Raw genomic sequence first — 21,787 nt, 5'->3', positions numbered from 1 at the left:
AGTTTTTTGATTTAGTTGGCATATTTTTTAAAAAATGCTGAGTGTTGTGGGCTGAATTTTGACCGATTATATTTTGGAATTGCCAAGTCAAAATCCTAGCCTATGTCCTGTTGAAATGTTTTGGAAAGACCTGAAGCAAGCTGCTCATGCAAGGAAACTCTTGTATACCCCACCAACCCAACATAAAATTCTGGATACGTGCGACATAGCGAAACCAAAGATCGTAATGGACATATCCCAACTCTTCCTCTCCCTCTCTAATGTTCCTCCCAATTGTATTTACCATACATGTACCTCATTTTACCACAATATCACCTTGTAATTGTGCATACCTTGTATTTGTTCATACCGGAATCGGCTAACGCCGTTTACGGTACTATGTAAGCCACATTGAGCCTGCAAATAGGTGGGAAAATGTGGGATTCAAATGTACCAAATAAACAAATAAATAAAAATACAGAAGAATAGGCCAAAATTCTTCAAGAATAATCTGAGAGACTGATGAAAAATTATAGGAAAATTTTGCTGAAATTATTTTTGCTCAAGGGGGTACCACTGCATGCTGATTGATTCATATAGAGGGGCATAATCGAACGCAAACGCCTATCTCCATGGGTGTTTATCTCCGAGAATGGGTCCGTGAAGGGGCGGGCCGAACTGTATTTTCGAAAAAATGGACGTTTTTGAGCTGGGCATTTGTTTTTTTTAGCGATAATGGAAACTAAAAGCACCCAGCTCAAAAACGTTCTAATCCGAGCCATTTGGTCGCGGGAGGGGCCAGGATTCGTAGTACACTGGCCCCCCTGATATGCCAGGACACCAACTGGGCACCCTAGGTCAGTGAGGTGCACTTCAGAAAAAGCTCCCACATGCATAGCTCCCTTACCACGGGTGCTGAGCTCCCAACCTCCCTCCCCCAAAACCCACTACCCACAAATGTACAACACTACCATAGCTCTTAGGGGTGAAGGGGGCACCTACATGTGGTTACAGTGGGTTGTGGAGGTCTCCCATTTACCAGCACAAGTGTTACAGGTGGGGGGGGGGATGGGTCTGGGTCCACCTGGCTGAAGTGCACTGCGATACCCACTAAAAGTGCTCCAGGGACTTGCATACACGCAGGCCTCTAGGACTTGTTGCTGCTGTATAACATTGGCACACCAGTTGACACCTGAAGACTAATCTCTCCGAAAACGTCCTTTATTGGAATAACCGCGTTTACTCACAGTTAACTGCAGATCAGAGGTTGTGCCCCACTGGCAACGAGTCTCACTGGTACTGAGATGAGCAGTAGGTCAGAGCTGGCAGAATGCTGTACAATGCCCTCTTTCAGCCACATTCAAGGGAAGAACTAAGTTCTGTAACGTGGCTAACACAGGAAAGGGAACTAAAACTGGCTTACAAAAATGGCCACTACCGCATGGACTACAACAGGAAACACAACAGGGCACACTCTGACCCAGTAGGCAGGGGGAAAAGCACCATGGGAGAAGAGCCTACCAACTACCAACATTGTGAGACTGTAACACAAGCTAATGAAATCAGGAAGCCCAATACCCTACACCCACCACAATGCAATGCTGATGTGTCCCTGTACTGCACCCGAGAGCCACATCTGACCCAGGGAAAGGCTGTGACAGGATCGAACACATTCTGCTGTCATGGAGGTGGGTACGGCATTTGAGGCTGGCATACAGGCTGGAAAAATGTTTTTAAAGTGGTTTTTTTTTGGTGGGAGGGGGTTAGTGACCACTGGGGGAGTCCGGGGAGGTCATCCCCGATTCCCTCCAATGGTCATCTGGGCAGTTGGAGCACTTTTTTGGGACTTGTTCGTGAGAAAAAAGGGTCCAAAAAAATTAACCCAAAATCGCGGTCAAAACGCCTTTTTTTTTCGATTATCAGCTAAAGACGCCCATCTCTCCTCAGCTGATAACCATGTCCCAGTCCCGCCTTCACCACGCCTCCGACACGCCCCCATCAACTTTATTCGTTTCCGCGACGGAGTGCAGTTGGAAATGCCCAAAATCGGCTTTCGATTATACTGATTTGGGCGCCTTTGCAAGAAAAACGCCCATCTCCTGATTTGGGTTGAAATATAGGCGTTTTTCTTTTTCAATTATAAGCTGGATAGTGTTTCATACAATGATATTTATTGTTGAATAAAAAAGTCAGCATTTTGTTTTGAGGTGCTTAAAATTGGGTTATTCTTCTCTCATATCAGGGTTTAGGTTAGGATATAATTATTGTTTTGAGTACAAATTGGGATAAAATGCATCATAAGGGGTTCAGCACTGTATAGGAGACAGTCCCTGTTCTTTGGGACTTAAAATCTGAAGACAGACTGACAAGATAGACAGATGAAACCAAATAAGGGAACTTTTATCAGCATGGGCTACTATTAAGACAGGTTATTTTATCACAAATCAGGTTATTTTAGCACAGGGTCCCATTTCATGCAATGATACTCTATGGTAAAGTAGCCCGATTCAACAGTAGCCCACTTTGATGACTTTTTCCTTAGCCTTAAAAGAGATAAGTTGACTGAAAATTTGATTGGTTTATAGATGGGATTCATGGTGTAATTTTTTTAAAAATTTTGTTTGTTTTAATGTATTAATCTGATTTTATTATGTATGTATGTATGTATTTTTGTTACCTGCATAGTTATATGTAGAATATAAGCAAATAAGTTAAACTAAACTAATGGGATTAATCAAGGCAGAAGAACTGTGTTTTCATTAAAAATGAAATAGGAAATCTCAACAACATGTCTTATTTCATTTGGTAAATGAAAGAGAAACAAAATTTAATTTTTATTGAATTTACATAGCAACATAGTAGTCCTTTTACCAAGCTGCAGAAAAAAAGGGCCTTGCACAAGCTGTGGGAGCCGTTTTTCCCCACGGAGCAGGGCCCTTTTTACCGCAGCGGGTAAAAAAGCGCACAGCACACATGGCCATGCGGTAAGAGAACTCTTACCACATGGCCTTGAGGCAGGACGCCATTATTGCCACCTATTGAGGTGGCAATAAGCGCTCACGCCCTATCCCAGCGGTAACTGGGCAATGCGCGGTGATGCTCGATTACCGCCGGGTTATTGCCACACAAGCCATTTCCTGGGGTTTTCCTTTTTTCCCTGGAAATGGTGCGCACTCAGGGCGGGACTACCGCCGGCGGCCATGTTGGGCCGGCGGTAGTCCCAGAAAAGTGAGCGGTAAGCTCATGTTGGGCTTACTGCCGTTCTGTAAAAGGACTCCATAGTAAATGCCTGCATGGTCCTCCCAGTCTTCTCAGAGTTGAATATGGCACTCTGCATAGGTTCCACTTCGTCTTGATTAAACACTGGCATACTTAGGGACCATTTTACTAAGCTGCACTAAAAGGTGTCCTGCACTAGCGTGTGGGTTTATGGTGCAGCTATAAAATGGCTGATTTTTAATTTCCTCAAGTAATGGCCACATGCTAATTTCCCATTAATGCATGAGCCCTTATTGATACCTATTTAGTAGGCAGAAAGTGCTCATGTGCTAACCATGCGCTAATCGGTAGGCATGTGACAATATGGCTGTGATAACTGATTAGCGTTGGGTATGCCTACTCTTTGCCTCCCAAACATTTGCCCAGTGCTAAAAAATAAAAAGTATTTTTGAGTGTGTGGGAAGCATGCGCAGATGCCAACACTACCATAGGATGCCTGAGTGTGCCTTGTAAACACGCATTATTGCTTACCTTTGCTTAGTAAAAGGATACCTAATCTCTATCTCTCTCTACCAATTTGAGGCACAGATCATAGAAGTCTGCCTGGCACTGTTCCTATTTCCCAGCGACTGGAGATGCTGTCAAAACCCACTCAGCCCTGATCCTAATCTGTTTTTTTTGCCATTTATGAGACCCAGACTGTAGAAGTCTGTCTGGCATTGGCCTTACTTCCCAACCTCTGAAGCTGCTGTCAAAGCTCACTCTAGCTATTTAAGTTTTGCTTTAATTGGATTCCATCCTTTTTCTTAAAAAAATGATTTATTGATTTGCAACTTAATTAACAAGCATATTCACTTGTTGAAAGTAACACAGGGCAATACCATCAAAAACAAAGATAAAGTAACAAGAAAAATGAAGGAAAACATTACTGATGATATTAACCTTTCCTTAGACCATGACGTAAGAAAAATAGAGTGGTCAACTAGATAAGGAAATTTTCAAAGAAACAAATGAATAAGCAAAAGCCCAGCCTAATAATCCACAAACTCAATTACAATCAACCATCTATGATGAGCCTCCACTTCTGGATAACTTTTTTCAAGTCTAAAAAAGATCTCAAATGTTCAGGTGCAAAGAAAACATACTTTGCACCTAATTAATGCACTATACATTTACATGGGAATGCTAACACAAACGAAGCCCCCAAGGTTCTAGTTTCTTCTTTTATAAGTAGAAACTCCTTCCTCCTATCTTGATTAGATCTAATAACATCAGCATAGACCCACAGTTTTTGACCACAAAAGAATGATTGTGAGTTCTTAAAATATAGTCTCAAAACAGCATTTAAATCTTGCTCAAACACAAATGATACCAGAAAAGTGGCTCTAGTTGTAACATCAGAGAGTGAATCTTCCAGTATTGCAGATAAGTATTTAAGGTCATTATTTTCACCATCCCAGGCATGCACTTGATCCTGGTCTTCTGGAGTAACCTCCTAGAGGCTTAGTAGGCAAATAATATACCTTATTTAATTGGGAATTGCTTGTGTAGTAAACTTTAAAACTTCCTATAAATACATTTTGAAGAGATCCATTGGAGTTACTCCAAGAACCTTAGGAAAGTTCAAAATACTTAGATTCAGTTTCCTAGTAAAGCTCTCTACATGTTCTAATCTACGATAAATGCTAATATTATCTTTAATCACAGATGCAACTGTATCTTTAATAAGTTTAATCTCCATTTGAGATTGTTCCACTTGCTCAGAAGACTCACATTTAACTTTCTCAAGAGACTGTGAAAGAAGCTACACTTAACTCACACGATTAGTCATTTCCTGGGTAGATTTTGAGACTATCACTTTGGTGATAGCTCTCCAAAGGGTTTCCAGAGTGACTACCAACAGGATATTAGAAAAAAATCCAGTCCTCAATAATCTTCTTTCCCACGTCCAACTCTACATGAGTGTGCCCTTCACCATAAGCGCCTTAGTACATAAGTACGTAAGTATTGCCATACTGGGACAGACTGAAGGTCCATCAAGCCCAGCATCTTGTTTCCAACAGTGGTCAAGCTAGGATACAAGTACCTGGTAAGATCCCAGAAAAGTATAATACATTTCATGTTGCTTATCTTAGAAATAAGCAGTAGATTTTCCACATCCATTTTAATAATGGTCTATGGACTTTTCCTTTAGGAAGCCATCCAAACCTTTACTAAACCCCGCTAAGCTAACTGCTTTTACTACATTTTCTGGAAATGAATTCCAGCGTTTAAATTACATTTTGAGTGAAGAAAAATGTTCGCTGATTTGTTTTAAATTTACTACTTTGTAGTTTCATTGCGTGTCCCCTAGTCCTAATATTTGTGGAAAGAGTAAACAATCAATTCACGTCTACCTGTTCTACTCCACTCATTATTTTATAGACTTCTATCATATCTCCCCTCAGCTGTCTTTTTTCCAAGCTGAAGAGCCTTAGCCCTTTAGCCTTTCCTCATAGGGAAGTCGTCCCATCCCTTTTATCATTTTCGTCACCTCTCTCTGTACTTTTTCCAATTCCACTATATCTTTTTTGATATGCGGTGACCAGAGTTGAACACAATAATTGAGGTGTGGTCGCACTATGGAGCTAAACAAAGACATTATAACATCCTCATTTTTTCCGTTCCTTTCCTAATAATACCTAACATTAAATTTGCTTTCTTAGCTGCTGCCGCACACTGAGCAGAGGGTTTCAACGTATCATTAACGATGATGCTTAGATCCCTTTCCTGATCAGTGACTCCTAATGTGAAACCTTGCATTACGTAGCTATAATTTGGGTTCCTCTTTCTCACATGCATCATTTTGCACTTGATCACATTAAATGTCATCTGCAATTTAGATGCCCAGTCTCATAAGGTCCTCTTGTAATTTTTCACAATCCTCTTGCGATTTAACAACTTCCAGAGAGTATATACTGAGAACTTTAAGTCTGTCCCCATATGTTCTATGATGAAGACCACTGACCATTTTAGTAGACACCCACTGGATCGACTCCATCTTGTTATATAAACATTTTTGAAGGTGTGATCTCCAGAATTGTACACAGTGCTCCAAATTAGGTCTCAGCTGAGATTTATACAGAGGCATCATCATCTCCTTTTTCTGCTGGCTATTTCCCTCCCAATGACCCCAGGTGTTGTTTTGCTTTTCGCCATCATCTTTTCTACCTTTTTGGCTACCTTTAGGTCATTAGATATAATATTTAGTGTATATTCAGTTCATCAGCACTCCTTAAAAATCTAGTGTAAGTAAAATGCATTTAATGCACATTAGCCTCTAAATTATCATGCATACAGTTGATTTGAACGTGTTAAAAGGGTTCTAATATATGATAAAAACATTTTATTCAAAACAAATCTTTGCAATTAAATGAAAAAAAAGGCCTATAAATTAGTGTGTGTGGGAGGAAGAGTAGCTCATACTCTCATGGGCTGAGAAGAGGGTGAATGGGACCAACGAGTTGTTTCAGGGAGGGGGGGAGCTCCGAGGGCTCCAGACAGCTCCTCTATATTTATGCAGGTGATATTCAGCCTGTATAGCCTGTATAGCTAAGCAGCCAAATTTAGGACAGTATTTGACCTATCCTAAATTCGCTTGCTTAGCTATGCGGGTGCCAGCACTGAATATTACCAGCACCCATATATCTGACAGCTCCTGCCCAATGCCGACTCCTGTACCGCCCTGACCAGCCCACTTTTTTATGGCTATTCAGAGCTGACATTCATTGGCACTGCCTAGTTAAGTGCCCCTGAATATCAGCAAATGTGTGGCCCCAGGCGATTAAAGCAGGCCAGAGCCTCTCCTCCTCACTTAAATCTCTTTGAAAATCAGGCAGATTATATTCTTTTATTTCTCTCTATCATCATGTCTCTCATAACAAGTCAAAGATGGTGCGTACAGCAGAATTCACAGATCCATAGGATACTGAGAGAGGCAGGGCCAGATTAACATTGTAGTGGGCATTAGGCCAGCAAACATTTGTATGTCCTCCTAATATTGATCCCCATTTACTTCTTTTCCCACTCATGACCTCCAGAATCACATTCACTGTGCTGATCTCCTTCATCACCAGATTTTCATTCATAGTCTAGAAGTAGCAGGGGAAAAGTGCAGAGTCCAGCTGTAGATGTGGCAGCAGTAATAGATTGTGAATGTGCATGAGAAGCAAGCAAGCACATGCTTTGAAAGGAGTGGCTTAATGGCTACAGCTAGGGAGTTACCTACTTCCAGGAAAGAGATTTTAGGCCACTCCTAGATTTCTGACTATCCTGTCATGCAATGCTGATTTTAGTGGGTAGAATTAGGAACTGGGGCTACTAATAAGATATTTTATCACACTTTCAGAACAGGTCTCATTTTATGCAATGAGACCGATATACTAATAGCCTGGGTTAACAGTAAAATAGCCCATCGTAATGGCAGCGCACACTGATAACTTCCCTCTTGAACTGGGATGTAAGTTCAAAAACACATTTGACCAGAAGTCTGCCTCCTGGAACTGGGTACCTTGGCAGCTCTGGGACAGTAGGCTGAGAACAAGGGAACTTAGGCAAGTCATGTTCACCCTCCACTGTCTCTGGTAGCAATTTCTTAATCCTTTCCAATGAGAGTTCAAACAGACGTAGAAATATTAAAAGGGAAGATGGGTGTCTTGTATAAAAGGTAGCATTCTAGGACTTTGAAAGAAAGATATAGAATGTTTATAATAGTAGAGAAAAGAGAACATTGCTTAAACTGTGGAGAAGAGAAACCCTAAGCAGAACTTACAAAGTTTTAAAAGCCAGGTGCTGTTTCTTGGCTACTGAACTTACTGGTTGGCTGAGCACTGTCAGGCAGCCTTACTGCTTTAGGGCTAGAAAGCCCAGGGCTGGGGACTTTGGGAAGAACTGAATATTAAAGGTTGTCATTCATTACTCTTTAAAGGAAATTCATTTAAAGGAGCAATGCCTTTCAAGTACTTAGAAGAGGACTGTCCTAGAGGTATTTGTTTGTCTGTTTTTGTTTGAATTGAAACTTAGCCAGCATAATTACCAAGAGAGTGAGGCGTTGCTCATTGCATTCTGCCATGACAGTGACCAGATTTGATTTGAAACTTAGACTTTTTGGGTTTGTTTGTTTTTTATTTTTATTTTGGGGGTAATGTTCAGCCCACGGCGGTAAGTGGCTTGTAAGCTGCTCCCAGCTGTGGCTGAACTAACCGCATATAATTTATTAAAATGTATTTACCGCCTTTTTGAAGGAATTCACTCAAGGCAGTATACAGCAAGAATAAGTCAAACATAGCCAATAGACAATTACAGCAGTAAAAAATATCCAAACAACAATACAAATTATGGCATGGTATGTTACATTACAATGTCAACACAATACACAATAAAACATTTTAATAGGCAGCATAGGGTGTAAGCAAAGATGGAACATATAGTTAGATAAGATAGAGTAACAGGAGTAAGAAAATAAGGGACTAGTTTAGAAAGTTGCAAATGAGGTCAGAAAGGTGCTTAAAATTATCTTGGCTAGGGTAGGAGTGGATAAACATATCCTGCTATAATATGTGCAGCTGGTGTCATTTACTTCTTCCATTAAAGGCCTGGTTGAAGAGCCAAGTTTTCACTTGCTTCTTGAAGCAGAGATAGAGGGGCATAATTGAACGAAAATGTTTATCTCCATGGGCGTTTATCTCCAAGAACGGGTCCGTGAAAGGGCAGACCGAACCGTATTTTCGAAAAAAATAGATGTCCATGTTTTATTCGACAATTTGTGAGCTGGGCGTTTTTGTTTTTCAGTGATAATGGAAAATGAAAGTGCCCAGCTCAAAAATGAATAAATCCAAGGCATTTGTTCGTGGGAGGGGCCAGGATTCGTAGTGCACTGGTCCCCCTCACATACCAGGACACCAACTGGGCACCCTAGGGGGCACTTTTACAAAACAAAAAAAAAAGGTAAAAGAGCTCCCAGGTGCATAGCACCCTTCCCTTGTGTGTTGAGCCCCCCAAACCCCCCTCAAAACCCACTGCCCATGTCTACACCATTACTATAGCCCTAAGTGGTGAAGGGGGGCACCTACATGTGGGTACAGTGGGTTTGGGGGGGTTGGACGACTAAGCATTAAGCAGCACAATTGTAACAGGTAGGGGGATGGGCCTGGGTCCACCTGCCTGAAGTCCACTGCACCCCCTAATAACTGCTCCAGTGACCTGCATACTGCTGCCAGGGAGGTGGGTATGACATTTGAGGGTGAAAATAAAAAGTTGTGAAACATTATTTTTTGTGGTGGAAGGGGGTTAGTGACCACTGGGGGAGTCAGGGGAGGTCATCCCCGATTCCCTCTGGGGTAATCTGGTCATTTAGGGCACTTTTTGGGGCCTTATTCGTGAAAAAACAGGGTCCAGGAAAGTGCCCTAAATTCTAGCTACAAACGCATACTTTTTTTTCCATTATCGGCGAAAGGCGCCCATCTCTGTTCGGGTGATAACCACGCCCCAGTTCCACCTTCGCCACGCCTCCGATATGCCCCCGTCAACTTTGTACGCTTCCGCGATGGAGTGCAGTTGAAAACGTCCAAAATCGGCTTTCCATTATACCGATTTATTCATTTTTGTGAGATAAACGTCTATCTCCCGATTTGGGTCGAAATCTAGGCGTTTTTCTCTTTCAATTATAAGGTGGATAGTCTTGTGTTACGCGAAGCCTTTCAGGGAGTGCATTCCAGAGCATGGGGGCTACGCTGGAGAAGGCTTGCTTGTGGGTATCACATTATGTGATGTCCTTTGGAGAGGGTGTGGTTAAGGAAACTCCTTGGGAGGACCTTAGTGACCTTGAAGGTGTATAGAGGGAGATCCTATTCTTCAAGTACTCTGGGCCATTTCCTTTAAGGGCCTTTAAGGTCAAACAGAAAGTTTTAAATTTGGCTCTGTATTGTACTGGTAGCCAGTTAAGTTTATGCAAAAATGGTGTGATGTGGTCATGTCACTTACAACCTTCTATTAGTCTTGCTGCAGCATTCTCAATCAATTGGAGCTGGTGCAAACCCTTTGTAGTCAGACCAGTTTAGAGTGCATTATAATAATCCAGTCTTGATGTTATCATGACATTCACAACTGAGACAAGGCTTGCCTTCCCAATGTAAGGAGACAGGCAGTATATTTGTCGTAAGTGATAGAAGCTGGCCTTGAAGGTTGCTTGGATTTGGGGATCAGAGTAAGTGTTGAATCGAACTGTATTCCAAAGTTCCTGACTTGTGATTTGAGGAGGAGTTCATATTTCCCAAATGTCCCCACTTGTGTTAAGGACCCATAGAAGCTTAGTTTTACTTGGGTTCAGGCAAAGTTTGTTGTTTTTAGCCCACTCTTGATGTTAGATAGGTAGTAAGTTTATTCAGGGCTGTGGGCAAACCAGGTTTAATGGGTATGAGTAGCTGCATGCCATCCACATAGATGTAGAACCGAGTGTCCATCGACTGGATCAGCTTGAGGTAGATATTGAATAGAATAGGTGACAGTATTAATCCTTGTGGTATCCCACAGGTCAGTGCCCATGGTGGTGAAGAGGTGCTGCCGAACACTATGGACTGTGGCCTGTCTGACAGATAGGATCAGAACCAGGCAAGTACTGTTCCATTGATACCTGTTCTGCTAGTCGTGCTAGCATAATATTGTGATCCACAGTGTCAAAAGCTGCTGAGAAATCTAGCAGTACTAACACCAAAGCAATCCCCTGTCTCGGTTTCTGTGAAGATCATCCCGTAGGGATACGAGGACAGTTTCTGTTCCATAACCGGGTCTGAATCCAGATTGACATGGATCTAGCCAGTTTCTCTCTTCTTGCCAGTCACCAAGTTGATCACAGACTGACTGTTCTATACATTTCCCTAGAAATGGGATGTTAGATACTGGCCAGTAACTTTCAATTTTTCCTGGTCAAGGTTGTTGTTCTTTAGCAAAGGATGCACCACTGCCCTTTTTAATGCTGTTTGTAGTTGCCCTTTAGAAAAAGAGGAGTTCATGATTTTTGTGGTGCCTTCTATGAGGCCCCTGCTTGCCTGCTGCACTATCTTTGAAGGGCAGGGGCCAAGAGAGCAGGTAGTGGGTTGAAAGGTTCTTAGGATTTTGTTAAGACCCTCCTCTGTTAATGTCGGGGCATGCACATAGCTTGGTAGCCAACTTGGCACTATAAGTTAGGACTGCTGGTTAGTGTTCTGAATATCATCGCTAACTGGCTAAATTGTGGCTCCATTCAAGCTTCACCCCTGGACTATGGCCAGTTAACTGGGTAGTGCTGCTGACTATCTCTGCTAGGTGCCACTGAATATCGGTGGCCGGACAGTTCAGCAGGGTTTAACCGAGCTGGAGCCTGTCTTGCTCAATTAAACCCTTTTGAATATTGACGCCCATATTTTATAATTAATTAATTAATTTTTACTTTTGATCTGGGACTGCTGCAAGCTTGCCAGTGCTGGGGGCTTCAGCACTCAGGAATCTGCATAACTCTCCCTCTACTGGATTATTACTTGTTGGCATATTGACTGTATGAATTAGTGTTGTGGACATCACCCAGCTGATCCACAAGGATACATTTGCCAGGAGTTGCCTTATCACTGGGACATTCACGTGTGGAGCAGTGCTAAGCGTGACAGGGTATACATATGATAGTTGTATAGTTGTATATGGGGGTAATTTTACAAGAGGTATTTTACTCATGTTTATCAGCTCAAACATCATTTATATAATTGTTGTAAATGTTCCTGCTTCAGCTATTACCCACCCAAATTAAGCATTTACAGGAAATAATTTTGGAAGATATAAACATGTAAAAATTCCGTTTACATATGTAATTAGGAATATACAGTGGGGGAAATAAGTATTTGATCCCTTGCTGATTTTGTAAGTTTGCCCACTGACAAAGACATGAGCAGCCCATAATTGAAGGGTAGGTTATTGGTAACAGTGAGAGATAGCACATCACAAATTAATCCGGAAAATCACATTGTGGAAAGTATATGAATTTATTTGCATTCTGCAGAGGGAAATAAGTATTTGATCCCCCACCAACCAGTAAGAGATCTGGCCCCTACAGACCAGGTAGATGCTCCAATCAACTCGTTACCTGCATGACAGACAGCTGTCGGCAATGGTCACCTGTATGAAAGACACCTGTCCACAGACTCAGTGAATCAGTCAGACTCTAACCTCTACAAAATGGCCAAGAGCAAGGAGCTGTCTAAGGATGTCAGGACAAGATATACACCTGCACAAGGCTGGAATGGGCTACAAAACCATCAGTAAGACGCTGGGCGAGAAGGAGACAACTGTTGGTGCCATAGTAAGAAAATGGAAGAAGTACAAAATGACTGTCAATCGACAAAGATCTGGGGCTCCACGCAAATCTCACCTCGTGGGGTATCCTTGATCATGAGGAAGGTTAGAAATCAGCCTACAACTACAAGGGGGGAACTTGTCAATGATCTCAAGGCAGCTGGGACCACTGTCACCACGAAAACCATTGGTAACACATTACGACATAACGGATTGCAATCCTGCAGTGCCCGCAAGGTCCCCCTGCTCCGGAAGGCACATGTGACGGCCCGTCTGAAGTTTGCCAGTGAACACCTGGATGATGCCGAGAGTGATTGGAGAAGGTGCTGTGGTCAGATGAGACAAAAATTGAGCTCTTTGGCATGAACTCAACTCGCCGTGTTTGGAGGAAAGAGAAATGCTGCCTATGACCCAAAGAACACCGTCCCCACTGTCAAGCATGGAGGTGGAAATGTTATGTTTTGGGGGTGTTTCTCTGCTAAGGGCACAGGACTACTTCACCGCATCAATGGGAGAATGGATGGGGCCATGTACCGTACAATTCTGAGTGACAACCTCCTTCCCTCCGCCAGGGCCTTAAAAATGGGTCGTGGCTGGGTCTTCCAGCACGACAATGACCCAAAACATACAGCCAAGGCAACCAAGGAGTGGCTCAGGAAGAAGCACATTAGGGTCATGGAGTGGCCTAGCCAGTCACCAGACCTTAATCCCATTGAAACTTATGGAGGGAGCTAAAGCTGCGAGTTGCCAAGCGACAGCCCAGAACTCTTAATGATTAGAGATGATCTGCAAAGAGGAGTGGACCAAATTCCTCCTGACATGTGTGCAAACCTCATCATCAACTACAGAAGACGTCTGACCGCTGTGCTTGCCAACAAGGGTTTTGCCACCAAGTATTAGGTCTTGTTTGCCAGAGGGATTAAATACTTATTTCCCTCTGCAGAATGCAAATAAATTCATATACTTTCCACAATGTGATTTTCCGGATTTAATTTGTGATGTGCTATCTCTCACTGTTACCAATAACCTACCCCTTCAATTATGGGCTGCTCATGTCTTTGTCAGTGGGCAAACTTACAAAATCAGCAAGGGATCAAATACTTATTTCCCCCACTGTATGTGTAAGTAATAATTTTAGGCACTGCTTTTACATGTGTGCAACCAGTACAAAGATCTGATGAGGCTATGGTTTCACTAGTTCTTGCTGATACATTGGGCAAACTATTAATCATGCCACAAGTATTTCCTGATTTGAAAAGGAAATATACTTTAGCTGTTGAGATTTACACCTTCTCCAAGGCATGCATACCATATTTTTCAGATTATAAATCAGTTTTTTTTTCTTGCACTGGAATGGGTGTGACGTACACAAGGTACAAGTTATATATAATTAATCTAAAGATTTGTTATTTGTTTAATGACTTTTCCTGACATGCAGACCATTGGGTTGGTTTCCGCTTCCCTTCCTGCTCATGCACTGACTTACTTCTTCTGCTCCTGCTACTTCTCTGGGTCTCCATGTGGTTGCAGGGGCAACAGGAAGGTGCAAGAACATTCTCCCACATGGTAGCTGCATCGGCAATAGCAAGAAGAAGACAGATATGAGGATATTCTATTGTGCGCACTGCTGCTTACTCGATTGGTCCCAGAAACAGGAAGTTACATTGGAGCTAGTAACTTCCTGTTTCTGGTACCGGAACGAACCAGCAGTTATCTCATGCCTGCCTTCTGCTTGCTATTGCTGTTGCAGCCACCATGCAGACCCATGGGAGTAGAAGTCAGTGAACAAGTGGGAGGGGGAGCAGAAAGGGATACAGACAGAGCATTGCAGGATGTGGGGAGAGATGGGCCAATGCTGAATGACAGCAGTGATGTTGAGCAGAAAGAAATGGGCTGATACTGGATGGATGGGGGGAAGAGACAGAGTGGAGGCGGATTCAATTTCAGTTCTAGATACCCGTGCGATATATTCAATAGTGACTTATATACTAACTTGTCCAGTTTTGTCCTAATGTTTCCTTCCTGTGACTAATACTCAGAAGTGACAGACAAAAGGACAAATAAGGGATTAAGGTACTCCATTTATTATGGAAATGATTAAAACGTCATGGTAAATAAGAGGCTAAGAGTTAAAAACAGCCTCAAAAAGGTGGGCTTTTAGCCTGAATTTAAATAGGAGCTTGGCACCTGAGTTAGACCCCCTTTATTGTGCAGTTTTGCAAAATCTTCTACTTATATATACACAAAGCTCTGAAAAAAGATTTTTTTTGTCTATAATACAAAACAGACATATTTTATCAAAGCCTTATCCCTCAAATTCTATAAATGGCACGCAAATTTACATGTGCAGAATTGCATGCTATCCTAGATGCATGTGCAATTAAATTGGTTAACAAGCCCATTAGTGCCAAAATTGGGCACTAACAATCAATTATTGGCATTAATTGGAAACAATTAGGATTTGCGCATTGCTAAGAGCTATTCTATAGAGATCCACACACAAACCTTATAGCGCACAACTCAAAATGGGGTGTGGCCATGGAGGGGCATGGATGAGTCAGGAGCACTTACTAAAAATGCGCACAGTATTACTGAATACCGTGGATCCGCGCCTAACTTATGTGCCAGGATGTACACCATGTTTCATTTGCTGTAAGTCCTCACAACTAAAGTTGGGTGCAGAATTTGGCACTCAATGCTATTCTATGAAGAGCACTCATCATGGAGTATCCTTTGTAGAATATCACTGGGCAGCATTTACTAGATCTTGCCCTATATGCATTTAAACAAATGGCTATGTATTCAGCAAGCTTTTTGTAAAATATACTGCAAATTGTCCACATCCCAATTTGGATGCCCCTTTTCCAACCTAGACAACCTATGCAAAATTAGGTTTTCAACCTACTTGGATATGTTAAAATAAAGGAAAATATTACTCTTCTGGATTGGGACTGTCCCACTGACTGTAATAAGTGCACAAGAAGTTACTTTCCAGTCCTTCCCCCAACACTATTTTCTTCTTCCTCCACTTTTTTGTCTCAACAAAATGCTTATCCTCTCCGTGTTTTCCTTCTATCCCTTTTCACCATGCTTACTCTTTCTATATTTCTAGCTCTACAGCTGCTGCAGATACTGTTCAGCCAGACCTTCTTCACTGACATTTGCTTTAGAATGAGAGGGTGGATAGGGAGGAACATAATCAAAACTTCAGCTTAGCTGAAATTGTGTGGGAATAACAACCAGCATCCATTTCCATAGGATTCTAGTAAAATTTAGAACGACAAGTGATTCAGTATTGTAAATGATTTGCAAAGGAAATTGCAGAGCAAAGATCTTCAACATATGTATATTTATATTATTGTTCATAGAAGTAGAAATCTAATCGTATTGCAATTGATTTCACAGTCTCAGTTGGTTCTCGATCTCCACAACACTTATGCTTATCAGAAAATAAATTCTTTCCACAACTGCCATTCCATAGCTCATAATTTTACTAGCACAATGGTTAGTTGACCAATAACACTTACCTGTACATGGGTTGGAACGATTATCCAGCAAACGTGCCCTTTGTGAAAATGCTGCACAGCACGGTGCTAACAATTTATAAGAATAAGTTCCTTGCTCACAGTGGTGTTATCTAAGCTTCCTAAACTTGGTGTAATTAGCAATGGGCGGGGGAGCTACACTTAAATATTGACACACTGTAGTAGACGGGTCTGTAGAGAGAAATGCCACAGATGAACTGAAACCTTTACGCCAACCAGTGCACATTTCAGACTTTTTGATTTCAATAAGTATTCAACATGACAGGCAGTTATTTTTGTTTTCTCTTCTTCTAATAGAATGTCAGGTGCTGTTATGTGAAACAGAAACACTTTATTTTCTAGTGATTATCTCACCCAAACAACGCATTGAAAAGAAGAAGAAGAAGAAGAAGAAAAAAAGAACAAAGAAATCAGTACCGCGCAGAATGATGGATTCAGCATGAATCAGTGTGGCAAGCACATAACCAAACAGAAATGGAATTCAACAAGGAATTAAGACCAACAACAAAGATTATCGCTTAACCTGTTTTGTCAGAGCTGGTATTGATGGTATTGGTAGTGATGGAAATGAAGGTAGTCTTTGCGCTGTCCTTGGTAGCACCAGATTTCTGCTTAGTTTTCATGGCTTCCAGTGCTTTGAGCTTCTTGGCATGTTAGTGCCTTTGTAGTGGGCCGCAGCCGGCTCTACAAGGAGAACAAAATGAACCATGCAATCAGGCTCATTTGTAAACTCGCATTCTCTGTATTAGTACAAATACAGACCACTTCAATAATGGGTACCATTGATGCTAAATAATTGGTGATCAAACCACATTGGTGCTAAATAATTCATCTAATAATTGGTGACCAACCACAGCTCGGAATGTGATGCTTTACTCAAACCTCAGCACATCAGCATTGTAAAGCCATTTAGTTTTTGGCTTAGGTTAAAAATGTACAATGGGTAATTTCAGTGCTCAACTGCCACAAACTGGGACTGGTTTTACGGTACCCAAAATAAGCCTGTGGTGAGAGTAGTTCAATTTGTTAAATACTTTAGTTAACAGGAAATTCCAATCACCATCCAGTGCTTTAACCTAACGTCCCTTAATACTGAGCAATCATATCGTATCACTAAACCCCTGTCAGTGCACTTAACATACCCGTTACGGAAGCAGAAATTGATAAAGCAGTACTTACAGTATCTGGCGTAATTTAGGTTTTAAATGTAAATATTTAACAACTAGAGAAGGAAAGGCTTTGGGTTGTTTTTTCTTTGACATGTTTTGTCTCAGTATATGGAATGTGATGGGAGCTTCAAAGGGGTTATCACAGAGGTCAAGCACATTGAGCAAAAAAAAAAGCAGGAACTCTTGTACTGCAAACGGGAAGCTGGCAGTTCAAAGCAAATGCACTACCTATGTTCCAGCTGCTGAGTGGACAGATATGCCCTTTTCTCTAGCTTCTACAGAATGCAGCCACTGAAATTCAAAACTGAGGAAGAGAAGGCTGCTTTCAGTGTGTGTGTATGTGCATGTGTGTGCGTGTTCTACAACTTGTGGAGTGGTACCCAATGCCTTTGATGTAGTTTTATTACTTGGTTCCTTTTGATTCAATTCTGTTCAATAGATTTTTTCACAGTAAGACGCACAAGTTTAGAATTTCATCTTTTAACTACTGTCTTTCTATTATGTAAAAAAGGGTTCCTTTACTGAATGCACACTGGTCCCCTATTTACGAAAGTAGGGAAATATTTTGCAGTTACTGCATGGTGATTGCCAAAATTCATACACAGTAACTGCAAAACCTCTGTGTTAACTGTTTAGAGCATTGCCAGTATTTGGGGGAGGGCTGTAATGCAGCTAATATAGAGAAAAGTTATCATGTGTTAATTGTGAGGAAGTTAACATATAGTACAGCTACTTGTACTGTAGGTACATATTTTGAGGTGGTGTTAACTGCGCTGTCTTATCTGCCATATTAACAGTTAATGAGTGACAACAACCTCAACATTAACTGTAAAATTCAGCCTCTACACAAAATGGCGATTTCATGTTAACAGTTTAACATACACATGAGCACATATTAGTTTTTAACACACTGCATTAATGGTTACTTGTGTGCCCTTGCTGTGAGAGTGTGGTAATCTCCATATTGAATTGAGAATCCACCTTAGTAAATAGACCCCATTATATTTTGTTTAAAAATAATATTAAAGGGTCTGATAGTCAGAAAAAAAACTGTGCCCCTAAATTTATGCTTCACAGGCAGGCTACTACATTTGTGACTTATATTTAGCCAAACTTAGGGGTGTATTTTCAAAGTAAAATAGGTTACTATAGTACTTTGTGTGACGTGGTGCTTTGAAAATGAGCCACTAAGGGGCCCTTTTACTGAAATGCACTAAGCTCTTGCACTTAATACATCTTAACACCAAAAATCAATATGCGTAAACTGCAAAGCCTGTGTGCTCAACATATCCTCTGCAATTAAATGCTGAAATGTGTCACCGTGGCATATAACTGGAGGCACCCAGAATTGACCCATTTTAAAGCATGAATTTAGGCACTCAGCCCTAGTAAATTTCCAGAAGCCAATTTAGGAGCATAACTTTCAAAAGGGGCCCTTTTACTAAACTGCATTTGAAGCTAATACACGACTAACATAGCAAAAAAAAAAAAAAAGCTTAAGGTGGTACATGCTAATGTATTCTGAATTAGTTTGGGGGATATGTGCACGCTAACTGCTCTCTAAATGTTTTTTTTTTTTTGAGGGGGCATATCAAGGGTAGAGAGTGAGAAATCCTGTGTTAACCAGTTAGCATGTCTACATTACCATGCACTAATTGCTTGGTACATGGTTAACATGGGAACCCTTACTACTTTCTAATAGATGGTGGTTATGCTCCTGTACCAATTTTTAACAGTAGCTGCATGCTAATGACAACAAATAAATAGAAAATAGGGTTTTTCATGGCCGTAGTTAAAATGGCCTTGGTGCGTATGAAAGATCCACTTAAGGCCATGCTAAGGCTAAATGTTACCACAATTTAATAAAATGACCCCTAAGTTAAAAACTTAAATCCTTTCAATATTAGACCCCCAAGTAGTCATCCAGCAGGTGATTTGGTAATACTACTGCTTGCAGTCAAATCATGAATATTGAAAGGGATCAATAGTTACATCATTTGGCCACCCAATCTTGAGACTGATATTCTACTGAATCAAAAACTCTGCAAATGGTGTTTTATGGGTTAAGCCCCCAACTAATGCATGTTATTAAGAACATCATGTACTGTTTCCCAATTTAGCAAAGGAAGCATTATTTAAGGATTCTTTTTTTAACTTATGCACTGAATAAAATTTCATGTGTAGTTTCTCATGTCATATTGAGCTTAAATTAATAGTTGGGAAGCTGCTATGATATCAGATCATACAAAGCAGCCATTAATTATTATTGCATAGTTAAATTATGCATGAAATAGGTTTTGCTCAACATGTCTTGTAACAAAAATAACTTTGCCATAATGAGATGTAGTCATTTTTGTTTTACTGAAGTTTGATAATTAGTTTGTGTAATGTTTAGATTTCCTTTCATTGCATGGACAAAAATTTGCCTAGAAAATTCTTTACTAGTAACCATAAAATGGCACACTTCAATACATCACTGTCTTTGACAGTACAGTGGATATATTGGCCCAACTGAGAGCCTTTTGTAACTGCTTAAAAACAGCCACCACTGCAGTTTCTTGGGATGCTGTCCAGTTAGATTCAATAATTGAGGGGGTAGTAATCATGCGTGTTAAGGGTTCCTTCAGTTTAAAGGTGAGGGCAAATAACAGCAGTGAGAAGATCCAAGCCATAGGGAATGTTGGATTGGGATGAGGGTAAGGAGGAGTTAGGAGGGAGGGATAGTTGATAGGAAAGTTACTTTGAAGCAGGTAGCAACAAAAAAGGGGAAGGGGTTCAGAAGTGAGGCATAGAGATTGGAGGAGTAGAAGAGGGAGACTTGCTGTTGGTGTTGGTGCTAGGGAGACTTTGGTGTTGGTGTTTTGGCAGGCTGTGTAGTATTTTGGGGAGGCCAGCAGTGGGGAAGGAGAGGGCAGTAAGAGTGGATGAGGGAGAAACTCTTCTGCCCTCCCTCCCTTTGTTGTTGGGTGGGAGTGGGGGCAGGTTTTTTTTCTCTTTGCTGGAGCTTTTGGGCTAATTTGGCAGTGAAGAAAGGAGGTATTGCAGTAAATAGACAACAGGAATGGGTGAGGGTGCTCAAAACTTGGTTCAGATAGAAGGAACAATGTGAAAGGGGGGATGTGAGACTAATATGTGGCTGAGGAGAATAGGCAAAAAATAATAATAAGGGAGAATGTGAGGTATAGGCTCATGTGCGCATCGTTATGGGTCAATGTGTGACCCTGCATCACTGCAGGTCCCACAGATGATGAGGTTATGATATTGATGTGGATCTGTATGCAGATGGGGGGCTAGTACATCACTGACTAGCTGTATAGGGTGAGGAAAAGGCTACACTGAGGAAGGGGATGTTGGGAGTGTATTTTTTGAAGTTAGTTTGGAAGTTGTAAACTACATTTGTCTTGGTTAATAAAGGTGCAGTCAATTATACACCACATTTATACAAGTTACTCATCTGTTATTTTAAGAAAAGGGAGATTATTTTTGGTATGTGTGAAATGTCGATGTGCTCTAGCACAATTTTTGCTGCTGTATATAATATGTAATGTAATAGCATTATTTAGGATACCCTGTGCTACAGAGTAATGAGAGGCAAATCATGTAAATGCATCAAAACTCCTCATTATTATGTAGTTTCTATAATGTAGCTTGCAGTGAACACTATTGAAAATTAAAATCATATTATGTTGATGACATATGCCTTCTAACTATGGGTAAAACAGTCAAACTCAGTTTAAATTTTAAACAAAGCCAGAATTTGAAACTGGCTTTATGAAAGTAAAAGGCTTTTACTCTTTCTTCCATTATGAGATTAATTCTCTAAGGAGGGACCTAGTTTTAGCCATGAACAGCGCCCAAATATGTTGGCATTTTACTCATTTACATGTATAAGTGGCAACATAAGTGTGTAAATGACCTCATAAAATGCCAGCCAGTGTCAAAGTATTTACGTCATCCCCCTAATTCTATAAAAGTCACCAAAAATGTGGGTGTGTGCTCAATTTGAGCATGCAATTGAATAATGAGCTAATTAGTGCCAATAATTGGCTTTTAACAAGCAATTATTGGCATTAATTAGATTTAATTAGAACCTATGCATGTAAATTTAGCTGTATATATGTAAATTTAGACATGGGATCCATCCCTAAATTTTACACCAAGTAAAAAAAAAATGGGCTTGGAAATGGGAGAGTCATGGGCGGAACGGGGGCGTTCCTAACATTTACACACATTGTTATGGAATGAGGGGGGATATGCGCTCAATTTCAGCACATACATTTGCACCATGTTTCAGTTGGTATTCAGTTGCTATTCTTTCAACTGCGTCTAACTATAAGCATGGCTTATAGAATAGTGCTTTTTTTGGCACTGATTTTTTCGGTGCCATATACAGAATTCTCCTCCATATGCATAGTACATATTTTCAATGTGGGAATGCCTATGAGCAGTGTTTGAGTGGTGCGAGAAATTACACCAATGGATTATAAAATATTGTATTTATATGAATTCTTCTAAATG

At 40.9% G+C, this 21,787-nt stretch overlaps 1 protein-coding gene across 4 annotated transcripts in view; it reads right to left on the bottom strand.

Moving 5' to 3' along the window:
- Positions 1-21,787, bottom strand: part of ZNF385D (zinc finger protein 385D) — a 766,537-nt gene that overhangs the window by 207,829 nt on the left and 536,921 nt on the right. For all 4 annotated transcript variants that reach the window (XM_030206770.1, XM_030206764.1, XM_030206774.1 and 1 more), the window contains one exon: positions 16,624-16,784. In XM_030206770.1, coding sequence (XP_030062630.1) covers positions 16,624-16,723 — 100 coding nt within the window. In that variant the 5' untranslated portion in view covers positions 16,724-16,784. The remainder of the gene's footprint in view (positions 1-16,623; positions 16,785-21,787) is intronic.

This window comes from Microcaecilia unicolor, chromosome 1 (assembly GCF_901765095.1).
Source record: "Microcaecilia unicolor chromosome 1, aMicUni1.1, whole genome shotgun sequence".
NCBI classification, from domain to species: Eukaryota; Metazoa; Chordata; class Amphibia; order Gymnophiona; family Siphonopidae; genus Microcaecilia; species Microcaecilia unicolor.
The sequence above is the reverse complement of the archived record's forward strand: the minus strand, read 5'-3'. Positions and strand labels throughout refer to the sequence as shown.